General features: G+C 32.5%; 3 protein-coding genes and 1 long non-coding RNA gene across 5 annotated transcripts; 3 read left to right on the forward strand and 1 right to left on the reverse strand.

The window, feature by feature from the left end:
- Positions 1 to 640: 640 nt before the first annotated feature.
- FATB (fatty acyl-ACP thioesterases B) lies at positions 641 to 5,228 on the forward strand. Of its 2 annotated transcripts, none has more exons than XM_028063813.2 (7): positions 641 to 1,008; positions 2,027 to 2,536; positions 2,717 to 2,850; positions 3,222 to 3,335; positions 3,683 to 3,854; positions 3,961 to 4,029; positions 4,548 to 5,228. In XM_028063813.2, the coding sequence occupies exons 2-7, from the start codon at positions 2,045 to 2,047 to the stop codon at positions 4,815 to 4,817; spliced, it is 1,251 nt and encodes a 416-aa protein (XP_027919614.1). In that variant the 5' UTR covers positions 641 to 1,008; positions 2,027 to 2,044; the 3' UTR covers positions 4,818 to 5,228. The 2 variants fall into 2 exon arrangements, with proteins under 2 accessions (XP_027919614.1, XP_027919616.1); XM_028063815.2 differs by having other exon boundaries at positions 2,033 to 2,536.
- Positions 5,229 to 11,066: 5,838 nt separating this feature from the next.
- LOC114178076 (serine/threonine protein phosphatase 2A 57 kDa regulatory subunit B' kappa isoform-like) lies at positions 11,067 to 14,354 on the forward strand. Its single transcript, XM_028063772.2, has 3 exons — positions 11,067 to 11,354; positions 12,395 to 13,577; positions 13,668 to 14,354. The coding sequence occupies exons 2-3, from the start codon at positions 12,417 to 12,419 to the stop codon at positions 14,052 to 14,054; spliced, it is 1,548 nt and encodes a 515-aa protein (XP_027919573.2). The 5' UTR covers positions 11,067 to 11,354; positions 12,395 to 12,416; the 3' UTR covers positions 14,055 to 14,354.
- Positions 14,355 to 17,627: 3,273 nt separating this feature from the next.
- Positions 17,628 to 18,418, forward strand: LOC114179388 (uncharacterized). The gene is made up of 2 exons (XR_003603464.2): positions 17,628 to 17,811; positions 18,040 to 18,418. It is a non-coding gene; the product is annotated as an uncharacterized LOC114179388 (long non-coding RNA).
- Positions 18,419 to 19,610: 1,192 nt separating this feature from the next.
- Positions 19,611 to 22,768, reverse strand: LOC114175768 (integral membrane protein (Protein of unknown function DUF92, transmembrane)). Its single transcript, XM_028060561.2, has 5 exons — positions 22,478 to 22,768; positions 22,276 to 22,389; positions 21,728 to 21,950; positions 20,188 to 20,436; positions 19,611 to 20,099 (listed from the first exon to the last, which is right to left on the reverse strand). Exons 1-5 carry the CDS (start codon positions 22,618 to 22,620, stop codon positions 19,968 to 19,970), a joined length of 861 nt encoding a protein of 286 aa, XP_027916362.2. The 5' UTR covers positions 22,621 to 22,768; the 3' UTR covers positions 19,611 to 19,967.
- Positions 22,769 to 24,183: the final 1,415 nt, after the last annotated feature.

The following is a 24,183-nucleotide window of genomic DNA, read 5'->3' on the forward strand; positions in this document are numbered from 1 at the left end:
GTACCGAGGTAATTAAGGTGAGTAAATAATCATAATTATACGATAATGAAGAAAATAAAAGAAGAAAATTATAAATCCGCAGAAGGACCTGGGAAATACCGTTCAACGAACTGCTCCAGCAATTGATTATGATGTCATGTAAGGCTTAGACAAACTAAAACAAATCAAAGAAAGTTTCGATTTTGTAACCTCTTCCTCTTTCCTTGTTTTCTTCTCACAACAAAACTTTTTTAACCTATATTCTTTTTTTTTTCTTATTTTATTATTTTCTGCCCCATTTATATTTTCATCTTTTTCCTCCCTATTTAGCAACCTATATTTCACCATTTAGGTTAAACTTTCCGTCCAAATTACGTTAAAGAGACATATTACAAAATTAAGTACATAATTATAATCAACGTGAAAATATTTCAAACATTTATTTATCAATTGAAAATTTCATTATAATTTTTTATATATTTATTATTGTGAATGTAGTATTTGAAATGAAAGTTTATTAAATAAATAAAAATAGTTGAAGAATGGGACATGTAGAAGGAGGGGTAGAATGGTAAAAGCGGAAAGAGACAGGGTGAAAGGAAGAGGGAGGGCCAGCTGGAGAGTATAAAAGGAAGAGGCTACAACGGCAATGCCTTATCTTCTCTCTCCAACACACAAACAACACACTATTCTCTCTTTTCTCCAATTCTTTTCTTTTTCAAATTTAGGGAAAACGCCAAATTACGCAACAGCCCTTCTTCTCTTCTATTCTTCTTTCTCCTTCTTCTTCTTTCTTGAAGCCTTCTCTCTCTATATCTCTCTTCTCTCTCTCTCTCTTCTTTCTCTTCCTCTGCTTCACTCGCGTACGCGCAAATCTGCTATTTCAATCCTCTTTCTCTCTGATCTACGTGTCCACCAACTGCACCTCCACGCCCCACTCATTTTCATTCTTCTCAACCTTCGGAGATCCAACCGCCAGATAATACACAGAATCCCGCCTTTTCTACGTTTCTACACTCTCAACACAAGGTTCTTCGTTTTTTTCTTTAACTTTATTATTACTGTTCTTTTCAAAAAAGTAATGCGAGCTTCCTGCGTACTTTTTCTTGTTCAGAATTTCGAGCCACTGGACTGGATTGCATTGGTGTCTGCTTTCTCTTCTTTATTTTTTTGCTCTTATGCCATGTTTGTTTTAATTTTGGGAGTGGTTTCAGCGTCGGCATCGTTTCTGCATTTTTTCGTTAGCGATGTTTTGAGGATTCCGAGTCAGATCTGCACCGGTTTATCCGACGAATTTGTTCTTGTTCGTTTATCTTTTGTTCATTGACTTATTTCGCCTCTGGAATCTCTCACGTGATAAAATACGCGTGTTATTTTAGTTGAAGTAGAACTGTGAACATTGTAGTTATATTTTTAACGATCACTTATGCAAGTGCTTTGGATTACTTTTTTTCAGTGGGTATAATCCTTTATGTGCTTCGATTCTTTCTCATAAAAGCTTGATTCAATTTTTAGTAAATGGATTATTTGCTCTTTCGTTTGGTCACTGTGCAAATTGAGAGTCGCGACTGGCTGGAGTTGCTGGTTCAAGTTCAAATGAGATAAATATAAAGGGTTGAGGCATGAAAAAGCGAATTCTATAGATCTGTTCTGAAATTGGAGCTGCTGTTTGGAGTTGCTATTTTTTTTTTAATAAATAATTTTAGAAACAAGTTTGGTTTTGGCAAAACTGTTTGTTACCACTCTCCTCTTGTTGTCATATAAATGCTGTTATTATTTGTTGTATGGGTTGAAGTGTAATTTTTGGGTGAACTTGGGTATTTGTTTTAGTCAAACAAGACTAATATTTCGAGATACTGAAATTTATTGAAGTGGTTAGCCTCTTCCATATGTCCCGCCTTTGATACTCCGTTATTTTATATCATATCATTTATAGTGTTTGCCTCTTTGCCTGTTTATCCGTCTTCCCCATTCCTTGGGAGATGGAAGATAATATATATACATGTTTTGCTTTTTCTTTCTAACTTTATTAAACTTTTGTATGTAGCTGCAGTAGAAATTCATTATGGTGGCAACTGCAGCTACTTCATCAATTTTTCCTGTTCCTTCTCCCTCCCCGGAATCTGGGGGAGCAGGCAACAAGCTTGTTGGTGGGCCAGCGAACCTTGGAGGACTAAAATCCAAACCTGTGACTTCTGGTGGCTTGAAGGCAAAGGCACAAGCCCCGTCGAAAATTAATGGAAGCACAGTTGCTACTTCTGTAGAAAGCTTGAAGCTTGAAGATGATTTACCTTCACCTCCCCCTAGGACTTTTATCAATCAGTTACCTGATTGGAGCATGCTTCTTGCTGCCATCACGACAATTTTCTTAGCAGCTGAAAAGCAGTGGATGATGCTTGATTGGAAACCAAGGCGACCTGACATGCTTATTGACCCCTTTGGGATCGGAAGAATTGTTCAGGATGGTCTTGTCTTCCGTGAAAACTTTCCTATCAGATCGTATGAGATTGGTGCTGATCGAACAGCATCTATAGAAACAGTAATGAACCATTTGCAGGTAAGCTCGCTCTCATACCAATTATTTTTTTTTTAATCTTCAGATATGAATATGTTATAACTAAGATAGGGTTGTATATTTATTTATTCACTGTGCATAATTGGAATTCAAATGTAGATAATATCATTTTTTTTTTAAATATTTTTCATTCTAGAATTATCTCAACTAGTTGTTTAACAGGAAACTGCACTCAATCATGTTAAGAGTGCTGGCCTTCTTGGTGATGGATTTGGTTCTACTCCGGAAATGTGCAAAAAAAACTTGATATGGGTAGTCACTCGTATGCAGGTTGTGGTTGATCGCTATCCTACCTGGTATGTCACCCAGATTTACACGTGTTTTGGAATGTATCCATCCTAAAGCTATTTCTGTGTCTATTTTAGTTAGTTAATCTTTATAAGAAATTATCACTATAAATACAGTCATGGTATTTAAACTTAGTTATGAAAATCTCGATACTAGTGAAGTTCTGGGGATGGCAGTTGATCTGATAAACTATACACAATGTACTGTGGGAAGCCTTATCTGGTATTGTTGTTGATTTATTTTTGAGAACTAGATGTATAAAGTACGCAGTTATTTTGGCTTCTTGGTGCTGGGTTGCAGTTAGATAAGCTATTAGTGAATATTGTTATGGTTGTTCTCAATCTAATCATCTGAAGTTGGGTGTCTAAATTTGCTTCAGGGGTGACATCGTTCAAGTAGACACGTGGGTTTCTGGATCTGGGAAGAATGGTATGCGTCGTGATTGGGTTTTACGTGACTGCAAAACTGGTGAAATCCTGACAAGAGCCTCCAGGTAGAAATCATTTTCCCTTTCCTTCTGCTTCCGGCTAATTTTAAGACGTGTATCTGAATGTGCATGACTGGTGATTGGGCACAATTTTGGATCTTTCAAACTCCTTATAAAAGTTATGGAAAACAAATCTTTTCTTTTCTTTTTTTCCTGATTAAGTAAAATTTGTCACAGCTGAAATTTGAGGTAAGCGATGAGTGTATTTTGCAGGTGAAAACCTCTAATTGAGTAAACATAACTTTGTATCTTAGATTATTATTAAGTATCATGTATACGCATTCACCCCCTAGAGCTTGCAGTTAGCATCATACATTTTCTGAACAGTTTGTTACGGTTTTGGTGGTCTACAGCGTTTGGGTCATGATGAATAAGCTGACGAGAAGGCTGTCTAAAATTCCAGAAGAAGTCAGAGAGGAGATAGGATCGTACTTTGTGGATTCTGCTCCAATTCTGGAAGAGGATAGCAGAAAACTGACTAAACTTGACGACAACACAGCAGATTATATTCGTACTGGTTTAAGTGTATGTCAACTAGTTTTTTTGTGATCGCTGTCATTAGCTATTTTCTTTAATTTTTTCGTATGTTGTTTTCTAATCAGTTTACAAATTGTATCCTTATAATTTACAGCCTAGATGGAGTGACCTTGATGTCAACCAACACGTCAACAACGTGAAGTATATTGGCTGGATTCTGGAGGTATTTTTGTACTCTTGCATTCTAAAAAACTTCAATTCATGTTTCCTGCTTGGTCTCTTTCTTCAATTCTTCGTTGGGAACATTCTATTGTAGCTCAAGCTTGGGAAGATCATGTGAAATTCAGGGTAGAATTATTAATCAAAATTGTCATCTGATTAGAATCAGGACAATTGCAGGTTATGATGTCAGACACCCAGTTTCCCTGTAGGTGAACCCTTCTCTAGTCTGCCGTGTCAGTCAGTCTATCTAATCAATTGATTGTTTGTGAAGTGAGTGTGTTTGGGAGGGAATTTGGTAACAGAGTATGGGTACTTTCCGATATTAATTTGTGGGCCACGGAGGAGCAAAGTGTGGTGGCGGCTTGAAAATAATGTGATATAATTGAGTTGTACTATGCTGCCTTTTGAGATAACACTGAAAATTGGGCAATAGGGGTGATCTTTATGTAAATGAGTTATATTCTCTTATCAGTTATTGCTGGTTGATTTATTCTTGGAGATTATCTTTGATTCTTGCAGAGTGCTCCACAGTCAATCTTGGAGAGTCATGAGCTTTCTTCCATGACTTTAGAGTACAGAAGGGAATGTGGTAGGGACAGTGTGCTGGATTCCCTGACCGCTGTATCTGGTGCCAACATTGGCAATCTCGCTGATAGCGGACATGTTGAGTGCAAACACCTGCTTCGACTTGAAAATGGTGCTGAGATTGTGAGGGGTAGGACTGAGTGGAGGCCCAAACCTGTGAACAACTTTGGTTTTATGAATGAGGTTCCAGCAGAAAGCACTTAAGATTTTGAAATGGTTAACGATCGGAGTTGCATCAGTCTCCCTGCTATGGTTACCTGGAGAGTTTTGCTTGTCTGTCCGATCTACATGTCTTCATATATATAAATATTATATATATATATATAGATACCTTCTAATCTGTGTCACTCTGGTGGGTAAGAGGAAAAGCAGTAGTAAATCTGATTCTCGTTGTAATTAGCTACTGCTCTGCTCTCTCTTTCTGCTCCATATTTCATTTCATCTCTTAATGCGCTACTGCTAGGCTGTCTTCAATATTTAATTGCTTGTTAAAAATAGCTAGATATGTATATTATTATTCTTTTTCTCTTGGTTGAATTAAAGATGCAATTTTCTCTTTCCTTGTGAACACGAAACCATTATTATTATTATGATTATTATTATTATTTTTGTATAGCCTGTATGCAAGAATGAATGCATGCTCCAGCTTGTATTATGCCAACTTCCCACATGGGAATTATTGTATGCAAAACATCTCTTCTACTCGAAGCCTCTTAAAATAATTTGTGCATATTATCTTACATTAATGTGTGTGGGCCTATGCATGTGCTGTCCTACGTCTTTGTGTAATCCACATTTTGTTGGGACCCTATAATTGGGCTCACTACTCCTGCCTCTTACAACTTTCACCTTTATATGTTTCATTTTGTTGAATTCAGATGTCTATGTTAGTCTGTGACAGATAAAGGTTAACACTAAGTTCCAGTTTTTATTTCATTGCCTCCAAAGTTGGTGTACTCTGATGATGAACACTGTCTGGTAAACGATTGAGGTCATTTTTTAAAACAGACTTATGGGTTTTTCCTTTTTTTTCTTTCAAACATTTCTATTTTTTTATATATTTATTAAATTTTCTTGTTGCTTACCCTAAGCAAGGAAAGTTAAGTCATTTACTTATTTAATTTCTTTTCTTTCGCTGCTGTTACCTCTTTTATATTATTTCATTCAGTTTAACTATCATAATATTGTATATAACATTTAGTTTATTTATTCAATGTCCTAAAATAAATTGATAATGATATACTTTTTGTTAATTTTTCAATAACAAAATTTTTGAGTTAAATTTAAAAAAAAAATCAAAGTAACAAAACTCTCAAATTTATAGAGAAGATAGCAGTTCTGTCAAATATACATTTTCAGTTACTTCAACTAAAAGTTTCACCCAACATTTATGATTTAAAACATGCTTATCTTTCTAAAGTATGTCAATGTAGAAGTCATCGTATACATTTAACATAAGTGTTAGTATGATAAGAAATAGTGAGAAATTGGAATGAATTTTAAATCCAATTCTCTTTGTCTTTGCATGAAATAAATTTATTTCTGAAAATTATTGTGTGAGACCGTGAAATGACGATAGGGTTTTGGTATGTGGAACTAAAAGAATGTGTTGCTTTTCCAAATCTTGATGTTGTTAAAAGTTTTTTTTAGTTAATCTGAGTTATGTATAATTTGATGAAAAGAAATCAAAACAATTTTATTAGGATATTATAGTCTTGTTTTGGGTTTCACTCCTGAGAATATACTGTGATGAGAAAGATGATATTCAACAGATTGAAAATTAGAACAAACAATACAAATTTGAATATAACAAGAATAAAATAATGCATTTAGTATAAAACAATATGATAAATTTGAAGTTTGTTAGTAAAAATAATGCTTATATATTTTATTTTACTTATACAAAACACAATGGTTTTTGTATTAAAAATGGCTAATATGTAATATAAAAATTTGCAAGGAAAGTTAATAAGATATAGTATAACAAATCTTTCACTCATTACATTTCAAAGCCAAGTTCTATGGATGTTTAGATTAAAAAAAACATAAATGAAAAGTACGTAGTGTAATTTAAGGAACCACTGGTTGTACAAAATTCAAGTAATTTGTTTGCATGACTAAGATAATAGGACATGTCATGCAATGAAATTTTTGAGAAAGAAAAAGATAATACATTTAGTCATTAGATATAATACAATTATGATAATTTATTTTTAGGAGTGATAAGATGACTTTGAAAGATTGTGAATTTAACTTTTAATTTGATCTACTTAGTTTTCGTATAATTTTTAATTTTTAGAAAAAAAAAAAAGAATTGGTCCAGACAATGGAAAATACTAATCATTCAAAAAACTTGAAATTGTAATATCACAAAATTAGGTATCTCCTATTACACCTTTGTTTAGACTCTCTATGTTTCAACTTCATCCATTAATTGCAACTTTTCCTTTACACACCTTTAGTGGTTATAATAATAAGAAGCTAGGACACACTCTATAGTCCAAAATTGAACATATTCAAAATATTAAAAGTAAAATAAAATTTCATTTTCATCAAATAATATAATTTATGATATTGAGAAAAAAATAATGTTAATTATCTAATACGATAACTTTAATAAGATGTTGGCGGATCAGTAAATTTTACCTCTACATTTATCACAATACTTTAATCATATATAGAAGGACCAACCATTAAAACTGCTTTAACAAATTTTAAGTACAAGTTGAAAACTTTTAATTACTAGCTAGTCTCATAGGTTTACCTAATCTTTTAGTTTCCACTAGTTTAGCAAATATAATCATAAAATAAAATCTTGCTGAATAATAATTTGTGTTGAGTTTAATAATTATATTATTATGTGTAAAGTAAAGGAAGTAAAATATTTTATTCTGTTATTTAATCATTAAAAGTGGTAAATATAAGAAAAATACATGTGATTAAAATATAAAATTGTTATGTACATTTTCTGTATTGTTTCTCTTTTTGATCAATGTAATTTAATTTGATTATTTTAACTGTTAAATTTTGAATCAATAGTCATGGTTATTATTTTATTGGTGTGTATACATCAATATATTTATATTGTTAATATATATTTTTTACATGTTTGTGCAGTATCTAATTAAAAAGATTATTTTTAACTTCTCTTCCTGTGCCTATAACAAATAACTGTTAAAGATTACTAAGAGACATAATCTTGCCCTAATTATTTTCTTAAAAGCCAATTATGATCAACAGCTGTGTTCGAAATCTAATAGAACAGTTTAGTAGCTGAGTGTTCATTCACACTCTTATCCGTATACTGTTGCAGAAGAAAACAGTAATTTTTGAAGGTTACTCTGATACTGTTTTCTCCCTTTGATGATTTCAAGAAAAAGTTAAAAATCACCGGTGGCAGATACTACCAGGTTTCAAACTCTACATGGCTCCTCCATTCGATGCAATATTCACTTCATTCGATAAATAACAAATAATGGGATGAAATATGTTTTTTATTTTTTAAATTTTAATAAAAATTAAAATTAATTTTTTTCTAAATATTAAATTAATTTAGTTTTTTATTTTTAAAAATACGTAAATTTAATATTTTAAACCAAATTTTGTTAAGTTTATTTAACTTTTCAAGCGCACGTTTTTTAGCTGAACTTGAAATGAACATGTGTCAAATGTGTCAAATGTTATAAACAAACCAAAATAATATAATGATATGTATTTAAAATATCAAATAAATTTAATAAAATTTGATTAAAATAACTACATCCACGTATTTATAGAATTAAGAGATTAAATTGGTTTAATATTTTCAAAATTTTCACTAAAGATAAAAACATATTTAATTATAAATACAAAATAGTGTTTTAACTTATTTTTATGTAGATTTTTCAAATTAAAGAAATCTAAATACGCAAAACTTATATTAGAGTAATATTTTTATTTATACATATAATATTATATACTGTAACATTTTCTAATAAAATAAGAGAGTAAGATTTGGAATTTGATGGAAGATGCAGCTGAACATTGAAAGTTTCATGTTTTGGTTTGGGATTCTCCTGGGTAACCTAACTATGGCACTGTTTTCCCATTCTTTTTATAATTTTTTTACATGAATTTTATTTTATCATATTTGTACGAGAGTATATAGTATGAAGATGTTAATCTTTATTATTGAATATATGTATTTATTTTGAGTTGATTTAAATTCTAACTTGCTAAGACAGATAAATAACGAGATATTTACTCTACATTTAGCATTTAATTATGTCTCTCATTTTTCTTTTATTTCATATTTTTTCCTCTAATTTGCTCCTGATCATCATCAACCTTAATTTTCAGTTTTTTAATCAATCTCATCCCTTTTATTAATTAATAAGAACATGTATTATGATTTTCTGTCTTGGATTATTATTTTGTGTAAACATTGTTTAGCTATAAAATTTATTAACTAATTTTCAAAGCAGTCTTTTTTAACAATGATTTTGTTTGTGCTTATTTTTTCTAAATGTTTTTTAACAATATAAGTATATTTATGTATTTTTTAAGTTTTTGTCTAACTATTTTAAAAGATAAACAGTTTTTGTTTTTTAATAAACAAATCATATCTACTTTCTAAATCAGCAATTTAAAAAAAACACTTATTTAAAAAGGATTTATTTGACGTTCAAGCAAATTAGTAATTGTGTTATTAGTTAAGATCAGGATCAAAATAAGAAAACATGAGTTCTTATTACTAATTAATATTCATAACTCAAACTAAACTTAAATTTCATATTATCTGGGCAGCGTAGTGATGATTACATTACATGGATCTGCCATTCACTTTGTCTTGTTGATTGAAGGTTAAAACATTTGTCTTATTTCAATAAGCTTTCAAACATAGCTTTAGCATGAAAAGTAGGAATGTCATGATCAAATATAAGGGTTAAATGGAGTCACATATTAACCATCTTTTGAGAGGAAAAAAAACAAAAGTGATGATTAAGTATTTTATACCACAACATCAAAACTTGAAAATTGTATGTTTCATCTCATGCAAATGGGTAGATGTTGCAAATTAACGGGAAAGATGATAAAAGTTGAACAATACTAATACTAATAAAATTAATGCTTTAAGATTTTAGATTAAAAATAATATTATTTTGTTATATTATGTGAATTTAACTAAATTATTATTATTATTATATCTCGAGTAAACCTTTCTCAAACATTCATATTTAAACAAATTTCAGCATTTATTGAAATATTTAGAGATCATATATGCAGTATCTTTGTAACACTTAGGTATCATGTCTTTCTGGTATGTTTTCTCTTATTCCTTTCTATTGGTTTTTGGATCTTTAGGAATAATAATGTATACATACAAGTAAAATTTAAAAACAAAAATATATTATACAGTTGGCCAATAGTTATATGTGCAACCACAGTCATTAATCTGTGGTGTTCTTTATTTTAATGGGTTGAATGCTATGTTTGTTGGAGAGATTTAAATGGTTGAACAAACGGTTTTTGATTACCGAGGTAAAATTTTAAACCACATTAATATACAATATTCAATTTAGTACATACATGTTCCTTACAAGAGGAGCTTTCTTGTAAATTGCAAACCCAAACTATTCCATTATCTAAAGCCTAATGCATAACTTTGAATTTGAACTATTATAAATAACGTAAAATAAGATATTTTTTGGGTGGAAAGAAGAAAATGTTTTGTTTTTACAGTTGAAACAGGACATTGGTAATTTATGTGTTGTGTTTGGTGTTGAACGATGATAATTTTTGCCATATCTAACTTTTTTACCCTCCCTATCTCCTCTTCTGTGTCTGTGTTTGCGGTGATTGTGTCCCTTACTTTTCGTGATTCTCTATTTTGTTCTCATCCATCGCACACACTCATCATTCATTCATTCATCTACCTTCTCTCTCTATCTCTCCGTAACTCCAAAAATCTAGCCTCGAAATTGGGCATCCAATTTTCACTTTACGTAATCACCCTATGTAGGACTATGCCCTATGCACCTTTTTGTCCAACCAAAACAAGTAATAAAATAAATCATAAAACTAAACCAATAACCGAATTAACCATTTCATAATCATATACATGTATTTCTTTTTTTCAGTATCTACCTACGTGGTCGTGTACTTTTCGTTTGATATATATAATTGTAACATATATTTTTGGCTTTCGTAAATTAGTCATATTTATATAATTGAGTTCACTGTGCAGGAGGGAGTGTAAAGTGAAGATTAAGATGGAGTTTAAGTTGGGTTGGGTGGAGATTGGAGCGTTGTAGTTGTACCTGCGATGCGGTTGTGTTGTGAGTAACAAAGCAACATTAACTAAACCAACAACATGTGGCGTCGTTTGTTCTCTTGAATCGAGGAAAAAAAGCAGAGAGAAATTCTTTCTCACCATAGTGCCTGCCATTCATGGAGGGATCCATCTTGATGCATCAAAATGCTCCCTTTCCATCCATTCTCCAAATCTAGCATTCTTCTTTGGATCAAACGCCATTTTCTCTCTTCACTCTTCACTCTTCACCTCCAAAAACCTCTTCTTCTTCTTCTTTCTTCTCTCTCTTCCCATTTCACCTATTCCTGCACCTTGTTACATCTTTATGCAAACCGTTAAAGTTAAACTTCTTCTCTGACTAGCTGCTGCTTCCCTTCTCTCTCTCTCTCTCTCTCTCTCTCTCTCTCTCTCTTTCTTAAGAGGGTTTGCTTCGGTCTCACAGAAACCAGGTTGGTCTTTTCTGCTTCTTTTACTCATACTCTCTCTCAACAGCTGTTCTTAAATATACTAATTTTGGTGGGGTTCCTGTTTTGAACTGACTTTGGAGTTTAACTGAATTGTTATGTACTGAAGTATTAATTTTTTTTTTCTAGTACTGGTAATGATCTTGTCAGGTACAAGGTCCTTAATGGTTCCTCAAGTGGTTGTGATTCTTCTATTTCTTCTTCTATTTTTCAGACCCAGATCTCGGTTCTACCCACCCACTGTTGGGCTGCTTCTACAAAGCCTTTAATTTTGTTAATTTCTTGCCTTAAATGGGTCGTTTACATTTTTCTTTTTCTGTATTTTCTCTTCCAGTCCCCTCTTTTATCTTGTTTGATTCCGAGACTTTCTGATATGAACTTGTTCTAGTATGTTCGCCTGGTGCTTGGGGAAATGACTGGTCTTTTAGTCTACAACATCTTTGGGTGCTTAATTGTAGTTTGTAGTTGAAAAATTACTGAGATTCATACAAATGCACCGAATTCAATAATATCTATGGATACCAATTTATAAACTGTTGGTAGATCTGGCTAGAATATGCTGCTAACTGTTCTTGGAAAGCATACCAAAGTACCTACTTTCAGAAACTTATGTTTTGACTATCCTCAATTCCTTTGTCACTTCCCCTTATCCAAAGAGTAGTGTTTCTCTCTTGATCTTCTCTCTCTCTCTCTCTACTTATATCCCATGCTTTTGCATTATTCTTCAGATTATGAATCTTCTCGAGCATATTGAGTTAGTCTTCATACTTGGTCTAATATTCTTTCTTACAGAATATTTGGTAATTTTTCTTTAGTTCTTAATGTTTGATGTTCTGGTGTAATCTCCAAGCAGGTCCTGATTACACTTTCTATGTCTCGTAAACGTGCCTTGTTTTTCATTTTTGTTATGTTGTTGAATGATTACATTACAGCAAGCTGATTTTATTGTTACATGACAAATCAACTTGAAAGAACTCCTGGGGTTTGGTTTGAGCTTTTAATGGAGAGTGATAATTTGGTTGCAGGCGTTCTCGATAGATTGCCACCATGATAAAGCAAATTCTTAGCAAATTGCCAAAGAAGGTGCCAAAATCTGACTCATCAGATTCTTCAAGGAGTGACTCTAGCAATTCTACAAGTTTTGGGAATGTTTTTCAGTGTACAAATGTTGGAAGCACCATTTCAAGCAAATTAAATGTCGTGAAGAGGGTATCTTCGGTTGTTTTCCCTGCAAGCATGAGTGCTGGAGTGGAAGCAGTCGACCCGTGTCTGTCCTTCAAAGATGTTTCAAACACACAGAAGCAAAGCCTGTTCATTAGTAAGTTAAACCTTTGCTGCAAAGTCTATGACATGAGTGATCCTGACAAGAACAGTACAGAGCAAGATCTCAAACGACAAACGCTGTTGGAGCTTGTTGATTTTGTTTCTTCTGGATCTGTCAAGTTCACAGAACCAGCAATCGCGGCTTTGTGTAAAATGTGTGCAACTAATTTGTTCAGGGTTTTCCCACCTAAATTTCGAACAAGTAGTGGTGGTGGAGAAACAGAAGACGAGGAACCAATGTTTGATCCTGCCTGGTCTCACTTGCAAGTTGTTTACGATCTACTACTCCAATTCATCAACTATAACTCTCTTGATGTGAAGGTGGCAAAAGCACATATAGATCATGCTTTCATTTTAAGATTACTTGACCTCTTCGATTCTGAGGACCCCAGAGAAAGGGATTGCTTGAAAACAATTCTGCATAGAATCTATGGGAAATTCATGGTTCACAGGCCTTTCATACGGAAATCCGTTAGCAACATCATCTACCGGTTTGTTTTTGAGACGGAGCGGCATAACGGGATCGCAGAGATGCTTGAGATTTTTGGGAGTGTGATCAGTGGATTTGCCTTGCCATTGAAGGAAGAGCATAAGATATTTTTGTGGAGGGCTTTAATTCCTCTGCACAAACCTAAATCCGTTGGCATTTACCACCAGCAGTTAACATATTGTGTTGTACAGTTCATAGAGAAGGATCAAAGACTGGCCAGCTCGGTGATAAAGGGACTATTGAAGTACTGGCCAGTAACAAATAGCCAAAAGGAGCTCATGTTCATCAGTGAGTTGGAAGAGATTTTGGAAATGACTAGCATGGCTGAGTTTCAGAAGATCATGATCCCTCTCTTTCGACGAATGGCTCACTGCCTCAACAGTTCTCATTATCAGGTACTTTTTTCTACACTGCTTCTAAACAGATGATGAAATGGTTGTGTTTTTGGTATGATTGTTTATTGATGCCTTGATGATAATATTCAGGTGGCTGAACGAGCACATTTGCTATGGAACAATGAGCACATTCTGAATCTGATAACGCAAAACCGACAGGTGATTCTGCCTCTGGTGTTCTCAGCACTTGTACATAATGCTCAAAGTCACTGGAACCAAGCAGTGCTGAATCTGACTCAGAACATAAGGAAGATGCTGTCTCAGATGGACGAGGAGTTGGTACTGGCATGCCAACGCAGGATTGAAGAAGAAGATTCAGCTGCAAGTGCTGCAGCTGAGAGGAGAAGACTAACATGGGAACGCCTAGAAGCTGCTGCTTCTGCTGCTGCTGCTGCTGCTGCTGCTGCCAGTGTTCAATCTTCTTCTGTAGGTGGTTTAGTCCCAGTAAAATCTGCTACATGCTCAGTGGCATGCTAAGCTAATTAATTGGTTTGAGTTATGATATAATATTATGATGATTATGTAAGCCTAATTAAGCTTCTAATTAAAATTACATAATAGTGGTGTGGTTCTTGAGTTTTTATTTATCTGTGCCATTTTATTGTTGGCACAATAGGGTATGTACGTACGTATGTTTGTTTGTATGTATACAAATACATACTTACTAGCCTCAAAAATTGTGGTGACTGAGGGAGGAGTGTTGCATAATGCATAATGGTTAATGGTTAGAAAGGTTGGTTATTTGAATTGAGAAAAAAGAAAGAAAGTAGGCAGTGATATTTGATTGTGTTATTATTATTTAACATTATTGTTTTGTTGTTAGGAGTAGCAGAGAACAGAGCAGAGAAAGCATAGCAGAGAGAGAGCATGTGTGTGTCGGTGGGTTATTCGTGCGTGCAATTATTTGCAGTGTCAGCACCGTAACCCTGACTCTTTTTTCAGTTTTCTTACTTCCTGGTCCCACTCTATTCTATTCTATGCCTCTCTCCCTATAATGCCAAGTTAAAACCAAAAAAGTTACATCTATTTTTACCTGCTCCACTCACTCTATTTTCCTTCTCTTTTTCATCAAAAATCTCTCTATTTTCTCTTATTTTTAAAAGATTTCATATTTGTATAAAATAATCAGACAAAGTGAGTTTTGATAAATGAGTCACCCACATGACACACATTACTTAACAGAGGCAAAAGATTGACCTCTTTGGCGGGGAATGATGTAAACCTCTACTTTAACCCATGCAAAGTCTACACAGGGATTACTTAATTATAGTATTTTTATTTTTATGCTTAAATTCTAAAATTCAACTTTATCTTAATCTCTTCTTCAGATACTTATACAATTTTTTTTATTACTGTAATAAAATAACAAGTTTCATAGCTATCTGTATGAAGAAAATGGAGTAAAAGTAGTGTTGATGTTTTATTTTTGATGGCAAGCTTCTAATTACGTGGTTAATGGGATATGTTTATGTCTTACTTACCTACTGCAAGCAACGAAGCTCAAAAAGTTGACTTTAGATTTAATGCGTTCACCCTTTACGCCACTGTTATCAGTCTCCTCTTTGGTTTGGACTAATCAATATTCAACTCTCTTTTTCAACAATTAATGTCATAACTTTTGCATCACAGATATGGAAGTTTTTGACTTTAAGGACTCACAATTTAATATGTTCACAGATTTCCTTTTCTGCCATTACATACACTCTTCACATTTGGTATTTGGTGTCCATTGTTATCTTCTAACATAACATCAACACTGTTTGATTCCACAAAAGTAAGATTAATCTCCCAGAATATAAAACATTGGTTGAAGGAGAAATTCTATATCAAATACTTTTCGGTTCACATAAATAGAATCAAACACTTGTCATATACTTAAAGAGTCTCAACTTTTAGTTGCTTGTGTATCACACCTTCTTGATATAACTTACTAATACTATTATATCTTAATTAATACCAAGTTTACACAGCATCTGTAAAAAAAACACAAATTTATATAGTCGTTACTATTTTCATATTAAATGAAATATATCAAGATAACACATGGATTCATAGTTTAGAAAAATATATCAAGGAGTTATAATTTAATACACTTTAGTCATTGGCTTAAATAACAAATTTTACACGAGGGAATCTTGGTTAAGAGTTTACAACTTTGTCAGCTACCAAACATCCAAATTCTAAATTTATTAGAAAAATATTTTTTACATATATCTTAATCCTTCTAAACCATAAAAAAAAAAAAAAACTATTTCTTGTGTCTAAGTTTAACTTGTAGATAAATAAATAATATTTATTTATAAAGTTAATTAAAATTAAAATAAAAGGTTCATAACTTTTCAAGCAATAAAAGTTATAGAAACAATAACCGTGAGGAATTAGAAAATAGTTTAAGAGTGATAATTATTTTATAGATGACTCTCTATTATTATATTATTAAAAGATCAAATTATAACTATAAATTTCTAGTAGTCAAGTTTTGGTATATAAAAATCATCATATCTTTATTTTTTTTTTTCCAATTCTTCTTTGTCATCTTTCTTTAAGATTCAGACTTATTCTTCATCTCTTTGAATATATGAATCCACCTTAGTATTTTTGGCATATAGGACGACACAACTAACTCATCAAAAGTATCACTACTACAAGTTGAGCATTTGATGATGGTTAAAATAGACATGTGAAGATTCAATATTCGTTATTTTAACTGTCGTTAAAAGTTCAAAAAAAAATAACGATGGTTGTGAGAGTCGTCGTCAAAGCGTAAAATAACGACAGTCAATGAGAATTGTCGTTCAAAGTAGAAAAAAAAACTCATGAAACAACAACAATTATTTTACACAACTGTCATTAAAAGTGTATGTGTGTGTGTGTTTTTTTTTAATTCATATTTGTATTTTTGAAACCCACAATTTCGGCATGATTTTTTAGATTGTGTGAGGAGCACATGTGGTGTTAGGATTATGGGAGAGAGCTAGTTATTTAAATAGATTGTGTGATTTTGTTGAGAACATATGAATTTCTTATTTATGATATTTGCGGGGAGATGATTGAAGTAAATTTGTTGGTTATGTTGTTGCTATGTTGAATTAGGGCATTTTGATGTGAACGAAATGAGTCATATTTGAGAGTAGATATACCAATTTGGATTGAATTGGCTCTTGTTGATTTTTGTTGAATTGAATTCATTGCTAATGTGGTTGAAAAATAGATAAAAAAAAATACCTTTTAGAGCCAATTATTTAAACTGGTATATTTTGAAGGTTTTTAGTTTTATACAGACTCCCTAAGCGAGCCAAACCTTTGTTGTGCGAAAAATGAAAGGCTTGTAATCCATTGAGATCTAGATGCTCAACTCATCAAACAAGTATAATAAAATAGGCTTGGTCACTGGGTGAGAGGAACAATCACTAGGAGAGCGAAATAGTCGCTTGATGAATTTTTATTTTTAAGAATCTAGTAGCTAAGGGGGATCGTCGAACAAGGCTGACTTACCGAGCAAAAATGTGAATTTTTTTTCTCCAGTTGATGGTTATTGGGCGAGCCAGTTCCTTGTTGGACGAAAATCTATGTTAGAAAATTCATAGAGCTTATATGAAATTCATAGAGCTTACATGTTAGAATTCTTTTTTATTTTGAATGAATAAAATAAATATAATAAATGTTTAATTTTAAAAAATAACATTTAAGATTTTGATAATTATTACTATAACAAAATAATTTTTACATAAAAAAAAATATCATGTCAAAAATATATTTATGAATTTATAAATATTAAAATATGAATTTAAATGAGAGCAGTAACTCATGAAATTTTTATCATTTATATCAGGTAATAAAAATTTTTATTTAATTTTATTTATTCAACATTATTCATCTATAAAGAGAATTGGTAATTTCAAATTTTCCTTCAATTTGTTTGAGTGAATTGGTTTTGTGCTCAGCATAGTCAATCAAAGCATCCTACATTCACAGAAGGAACAGATATTAATTGAATGGCAGTTGGCACAAAGGAAACTTAGTTGATAAGAAAAAGTGAAATGAAAATAACAAATCCCCCTTTTGGTACCCATAAATTGCTTCATTTGTGCATAGCTTCATCATCTTCAACATTTAACTTCAACCACACACACATAAGGGGAGAAAAAATGTATGCACCTGCACAGTACCAAGAACCAAGTTATGTGGAACACGTTCGCAGACGCCACCAAGAAAAGGGATTCCTTTACGCTTGGTTTGTTTGCATACTTATCATTCTTGCTTTTGTTGTTAAATTTTTTGTTATCATTGCTCTTCTCACTCTACCACATACATCATTCAATTTTCATCATGTTGCTCTCATTCTTCTCGACACTTCATAATTCCCTTTTCCTTTCACAGTGTGCACTGTTATCAATTTCATTTTGTTTTTTGCTGTCATTTTTTGACTGGTGGAGATTTTCATTGGGATTTGCACCTGCAGTTTCTTTGCCTTGTGCTGCTGCTTCTGCTGCTATGAAACCTGTGAGTGCTGTTTGGATGTGTTATGTTGCTGCTGCCCCTAGATATAAGGGTCACCATCCCCTGTAAAAGTCCTATGAAAATATTATCATCATATACTTCCTTCTCTGTGTATCTATCTAAAAGTAATAATTACATAGATGAACATGAGACTTTCTGATATGAGTGTGTTACTTTTGACTTATGGTTGTGATCAAAATTACTTTATGATCAAGGAGGCATAGACCTAACAAGTACCATTTATTTTCTCTGTTTGTTGAATATTTTAATTTGGCGCAAGTTACTCTGGTGATAATGTAATGGTTATAAATGAAGAATAAACTATGAATATTTTGGGGACCCTTTATCGTGTTATGTTGTCGGCAAAAGGCGTGGTGATTCTAGTGCAGAGTGATGAAATGGAGCCCTCTTGGGGTCCAAATTTGAATAGGCATGGTATTCAACAGTTTCTATGAGTTCATCTTTGAATTTACATATAATGGTGGCCACAACAATGCTTATTTGTTTTTTTACCAGAAAAGTAAAGCAAAACCCTTATAAAGTTTATCAAGAAGTTATATTTAGATGTTCTGTCCCATGCATGCATGCATGCCTATGAGAGTAATGTGGATAAAACATCTTCAAATGTCGAAAACTGAATAACATATTAATGTAGTTGGAGGAAGTACATAAGGGTGTGTTTGTTTCTTGGTTTTTAAAAATTATATTTTAGATTAAGAGTAAGAAAAGAAGATGAAAAATACGATAATAAAAAATTGCTTGTCAAGAAATAAAAATAACCCGGAGAAGTCCTGTCTTTTTTGTAATTTTGAAAATTAAAATGGACATAAATTTTATTAAAATATTACTCTTTTTAAACGTTTTAAATATCTCTTTTTTAAAATAGATAGTATCTTTTAAGAGGTAAGAATCTACTATATATTTTAGGGTAGGTAAGTAAGTAGAGTGAGTGGTGAGGTTTGATTTGAAATGTTAAGTGAGGTCCATGAAAAGCGTTAGTGTTGATGGATTTAAGAGAATCAGAATGTAAAGTTTGGGTTTGGTTAGGCCAACTATAATGGATTTAGGGTGAAGATTGAGAAAATTGAGCAAGTACGAAAAACCCATGATCACTCTAAGCAAAAGGTCATTGCAACCCTGAAACAATCAAGTTTTTGTATTGCTAAAAGTTAAGTTTTTTTTTTGTATTGCTAATAGGTTGAGAGTCTGGAACAATGGAACTCTAACATCTTCCTATGACTTTTCCTTCGAACATACTTATCTATTCTGAAACGTTCCTGTTAGAATTTCGAAAACATGATTCTCAAGAGAAATTTTTCGACAGAGAATTTCTAAAAATAAGATTTTAAGAATAAATTTCTCATAACATATAAAATGCATTACAAAATAAGTTTTTTGGAAACATATGTAATACATATCAAAAATGTTTTTTAAATAAACATTCTAGAACAAGGTTTTTATTTCAGTTTTTTTTTTTTTCTTTCTCTAGAAGAGTGCAGTTAAAAATAGGAAATCAAAAGTATAAACCATATCTCATTTAAGCCACTAGCATTATAATTGGGCTCATAACAATTTAGTTGTTGAAATGAAGTTTTGTGTTGATCCACATTCGGACGAGTTCTTCTATATCTCGTTAAACCTATTCTAGCTATATACATCAATACTAGGTGCACCACAATAACCAACCATTGTTTGTTTGATATGGACTATAAATAATAAACTAACATATGCTAAAAATGTCGTGTGCTCTAGAATCAGACACGGTTGTGAATCAAATGTTGATGCAATCCACATTAGACGAATGAGAATACAGAACTAACAGTCTAACACCAGAGTCACAAGTTTTTGAACTCTGTGACCTTTTGGCCACAATAGCTTTTTTTGATGACTTCAGAAAATGTACCAACAAGCGATTGCGGTAAAAAATGAGGTCAGCAGTATTGATACAAAATTCACTGCATTATTGTCAAGAACATTGGAACCAGAAATCTTTTTCACTGTTGGTCCTGGCTTTCCAACAACCTGCAAGATGGTGTGAGAAATTTCTCAATGCAACAACATAGAAATTCATGTGAAGAATATTCTTTATAGGTGGTGTAAGAAAATTTACCTTGCGGCGAACAGAACAAAATCCACTGAATTGTAATGTTGCACCTAAGAGAGAGTCAATGAGACTTCCACATAGTCCTGCAAGGGTAGCAATGGGTAAGACCAGTAGTTGCTTAAAAGCTGCACTGGATTCACATCTTGTAGTTGAGAAACCCAGAAGAACAAATGACAATCCAATCACGCTTCCAGCTGCTGCAGCTGCGAGAATTCCTGTTTTTGTCACACCACCATTTGTACCTTTCTTCACATGCTGATAATCAAAACAAATGAATTTGTAACCACATGCCTTTTACACGGATGCCATAAGAACAGAATGTGAGAAATAATTTAGGGAGGCTCAGAATCTTAAAATCCCTTTGAGGTTTCAAACCTCACAAATAAACTTCACGAATTTGTCATTTCTAGGAACAGAACTGATATGGGTGTTACAATAACATCCCTATTCATGACATATTAAGGGTAGGGTTGTTACATTATCCTGCAATGTGAATGTTAATGACATTGTAACATCATTGCTCACTCACCCTTACGTGCTTCCAATGCCCCACCAAGCATAGCCTCCGGTTATACTCACTTCCATCACTCATGAAATGGTTAGGTTGAATATTTGACAAAAGTCGTATTTTTCCCTCACTAACCTATTTTTGGTCTCAATTTAGTCCCTCCAGTAAGCAAGTTTCACATTTAATCTTCAATTCCATAGCAACTTGAGCCAGTGAACCAGATGGAATAACTAGCTATCATCATTAGACTCATATGCTACAGTGTCCATCTAGTACATGTCACCATATTTACCAATTTATCACTAACATAAAGCTAAGCTTAACCTTGTAAAGACCATTCTAATAATATATCAGATTGAGGCTAAATTTGGCTACTTTCCGTATTTCTCAGAATCAGGTGGTCCATGGAGGGACTGATAGGTTTGAATTTGATCTGAGAGCGACTAGATTGTAAAAAAATTATCAACAAAAGATTAAACTGAGAGCCAAAACATTACCGATCTAGGAAGCACGGATTAAACATGGGCCAAGGGATATGACAAAAATTTAGAAATTGGAAGACACAACATGGGCATAGTGCAACATATAAAACTAGCATTTAAGTACAAATCTTTGACTAAAAGATAAAACCAACGTTTTAAAAGTTAGCATCAACTAATAAAATTCTATCGTAGTACTTTTGTTTGTATTTGTATCAAAAGTACAAAAACTGCAGAATAAAGTTAGGAGAACACACACAAGTCTCCATTTGTGTTGAATAAGGGAGTGTGTCTGACACGGTTAGGATAAGTAACAGAAATTAATGATGGACCAAAATTGAATTTTAATCCAAATTGAACAAGGGTGACTTTCAAGAAAATGGCCAAGATTATGGGAAATGGAGCTTGTAACATCAACCAAACACATTAATTGAGCAAATTCCTGAGACTTAATGACAAAACATTCATGAATAAGTTGAACTAAAGAAGAAAACACCAAAATGGACAGAATGGACAGAATGATCAAAGAATAAAGGACTTTGACCAAGACACTATTCACCTTGAAGGTTGTGATTAGACGGGGCTTATCCTCACTGAGAATTCCAAGCTCCGAAGACCAAGTATCCCCATTGCAACAGGAATAATGGCCGATAACAGCACCAATGAGAGCCGTGATCAAAGGTGAGTCTTTAGAGTTCAAGCATTTATCCTGGCCTTCAGTAAGCACCCATATAGCTATAACCAGAACCGAGGCAATGCCACTATTGGCCAGAACTTGTATCCTGAAAATAAGAAAAACAAGGAAACTTTAGTCAAAAGGAAGACAAAAACTTAGTGTGGATAAAGTTGGGATCCTCGTACACACAGGTAAAAACTAAAATGACAAACTTTTATGTGAAAGATTTGATAGAAAAAGAAAAAACCCATCCTAAACTCAGTGACATCAAAGAAATATCTCAATCATCGTATGGGTAATTCCATAACATAATTCATTCAAATAAAGGCAGCAATCATTCCTAACTTACAAAAACACACAACCAGTTGACCTTTCAAAAAGATATATTCAGAATCAAAAAGCTGCAAGCAGACAAAAAAGTAAGAACTCACCAGTTTCTTTGTCCACCTTGTTTGAATTCAGGATCGAGTGTTCGCTTCTTATCCTCTCCAAACTTTGTGAGAGTGGACGAAGAAAAGAAGAAGGCAAGCAGCACAGCCCCAAACCTTGACGACCCACAAACGAATGGAACAGAAAGATTATTTTTTGGGGCCACCCAGAAGAAAAGAGAGGAGAAGGGTGAAGAAGAATAACCTGTATCCCACAAAAATGTGAAGAGCCATAACGAAGAACCCTGCAATAGCGCCAGAATTGCTGAGGGATTTCTTCCGGTGAGCTCTGAATGCGATTACGAACGCAATGAAGACAGCCACAGAGAGTTGAAAAAACCAATCCATTTGAAATTAGAAATTGGTGTGCAGGGAGTTGATTTTAGAACATAACTGTGTAACTATTTGATGAAACTATTCACAGTGTTGTACTTAGAGTGGCTGGTCACTCTCATTGCACAACCACCGTTCACCACCAGATTTAGCTTCTCTCACAGAATCTTTTCATTTTATAAATAATATCATAACAAAAATAAATTGAAACGGGTTATAATTAATTTAAAATTATATAACATTTTAAAATCTTATTAATTATAATTTTAAATTTTGACAAAAATATTTTATTCTATCTTAATTTTAAGTAATTGATATTTTAATAACAAGTGTATAATATGGCGTGAAAATTTTCAGGTTGGTATTTCTTTTATAGATAAATGTGACTCTGTATATCCTATGGAAACTTAATTAAGCTTTGTCATTATTACCTTATCATATGAATATTAAATAAATTAATTGATATTTGTTTGATTAATAATTTTAAATTTGAATATTAAATGCAGATATATCTTAAATTGAAAAAATTATCATTTATTTATAAAATGGTTATTAAACTGAAAACAGATTTCTTTTTCACTTTCATATTTTTTTTCCTATAAATATAAAAATCTCAATTTTTCTCATATTAAATATGTTTTTGGTGTCTTAACTTTTTAGTAAAAATTAGAATTAGTCCGTCTTCGAAACCTTGATCCAATTTAGTCCATCAACTTTAGAAGTACGTAAATTTAGTTCTTTTAACCCAATTGTGTTAAATTTATTTGACATTTCGAACGCATTTCATGATAGCATTTGAGTTGTTTATAACATTTAACATAATTTCACCTCAACGTTAGTTGAATGTTAGCTAAAAAATGTGTTCGAAATGTCAAACAAACTTAACAAAATTTGGTTAAAATGACTAAATTCACACATTTCTAGAGTTGGAGGACTGAATTGGGTCTAAGTTTCAAAGAGGGACTAATTACAATTTTCACTTAAAGTTGAGGGACCAAAAACATATTTAACCCCATAGAAAACTATTTTAAGGTGTTAAGATTCATTATTCTTACACATTCACATACATAATATAGTATGATACTGACCTTAATCTATGAGAGATCCAATGAGAATGTGTTATTTAATATCTATTTTCTAATCTTTTTTTCTCAATTTATCTCTTTGTCTTTCTTTCTTCTCTCAGGATTTCTTTCTTGATAATTTAATGTGAAAAAACTTTATTTCTAGAGATAGAACCTTAATCTCATTTCATAACCCAATGTCCGTTGAACTTTATTTTATTTTATTATAATTTTCTATAATAATCAATAAGTCTTTATATTTTATTAAATTACATTTGGATCCATCATAATATTTTGAATGAGTCACATACTATAATTAATCCGTGAATCAATTCTAACAAGATTATTTTGTTATTGTCATTGTCACCGTTGTCAATTGGGGTTAGAAAAATTCTTATCGACCAATAAAGCTCGACAAATGTTTTATATTGGTAAACATTTCAATGACTTGACATCCCCTCAACTCTCATGCAAGAGAACCAGTTCACACCGAGGATTGTATTGACTTACTTAA

This window comes from Vigna unguiculata, chromosome 3, assembly GCF_037176805.1.
Source record: "Vigna unguiculata cultivar grain cowpea cultivar isolate G323 ecotype 2 chromosome 3, ASM3717680v1, whole genome shotgun sequence".
NCBI classification, from domain to species: domain Eukaryota; kingdom Viridiplantae; phylum Streptophyta; class Magnoliopsida; order Fabales; family Fabaceae; genus Vigna; species Vigna unguiculata.

Coding starts and splice junctions, on each gene's coding strand:
- FATB (XM_028063813.2), top strand. CDS start 2,045: ATGGTGGCAACTGCAGCTACTTCATCAATTTTTCCTGTTCCTTCTCCC. Junction 2,851..3,221: donor GTTGATCGCTATCCTACCTG/GTATGTCACCCA, acceptor AATTTGCTTCAG/GGGTGACATCGTTCAAGTAG. Junction 3,855..3,960: donor ATATTCGTACTGGTTTAAGT/GTATGTCAACTA, acceptor TATAATTTACAG/CCTAGATGGAGTGACCTTGA.
- LOC114178076 (XM_028063772.2), top strand. CDS start 12,417: ATGATAAAGCAAATTCTTAGCAAATTGCCAAAGAAGGTGCCAAAATCT. Junction 13,578..13,667: donor TCAACAGTTCTCATTATCAG/GTACTTTTTTCT, acceptor GATAATATTCAG/GTGGCTGAACGAGCACATTT.
- LOC114175768 (XM_028060561.2), bottom strand. CDS start 22,620: ATGGATTGGTTTTTTCAACTCTCTGTGGCTGTCTTCATTGCGTTCGTA. Junction 21,951..22,275: donor CAAGGTGGACAAAGAAACTG/GTGAGTTCTTAC, acceptor TCTTATTTTCAG/GATACAAGTTCTGGCCAATA. Junction 20,100..20,187: donor TTTGTTCTGTTCGCCGCAAG/GTAAATTTTCTT, acceptor ACCATCTTGCAG/GTTGTTGGAAAGCCAGGACC.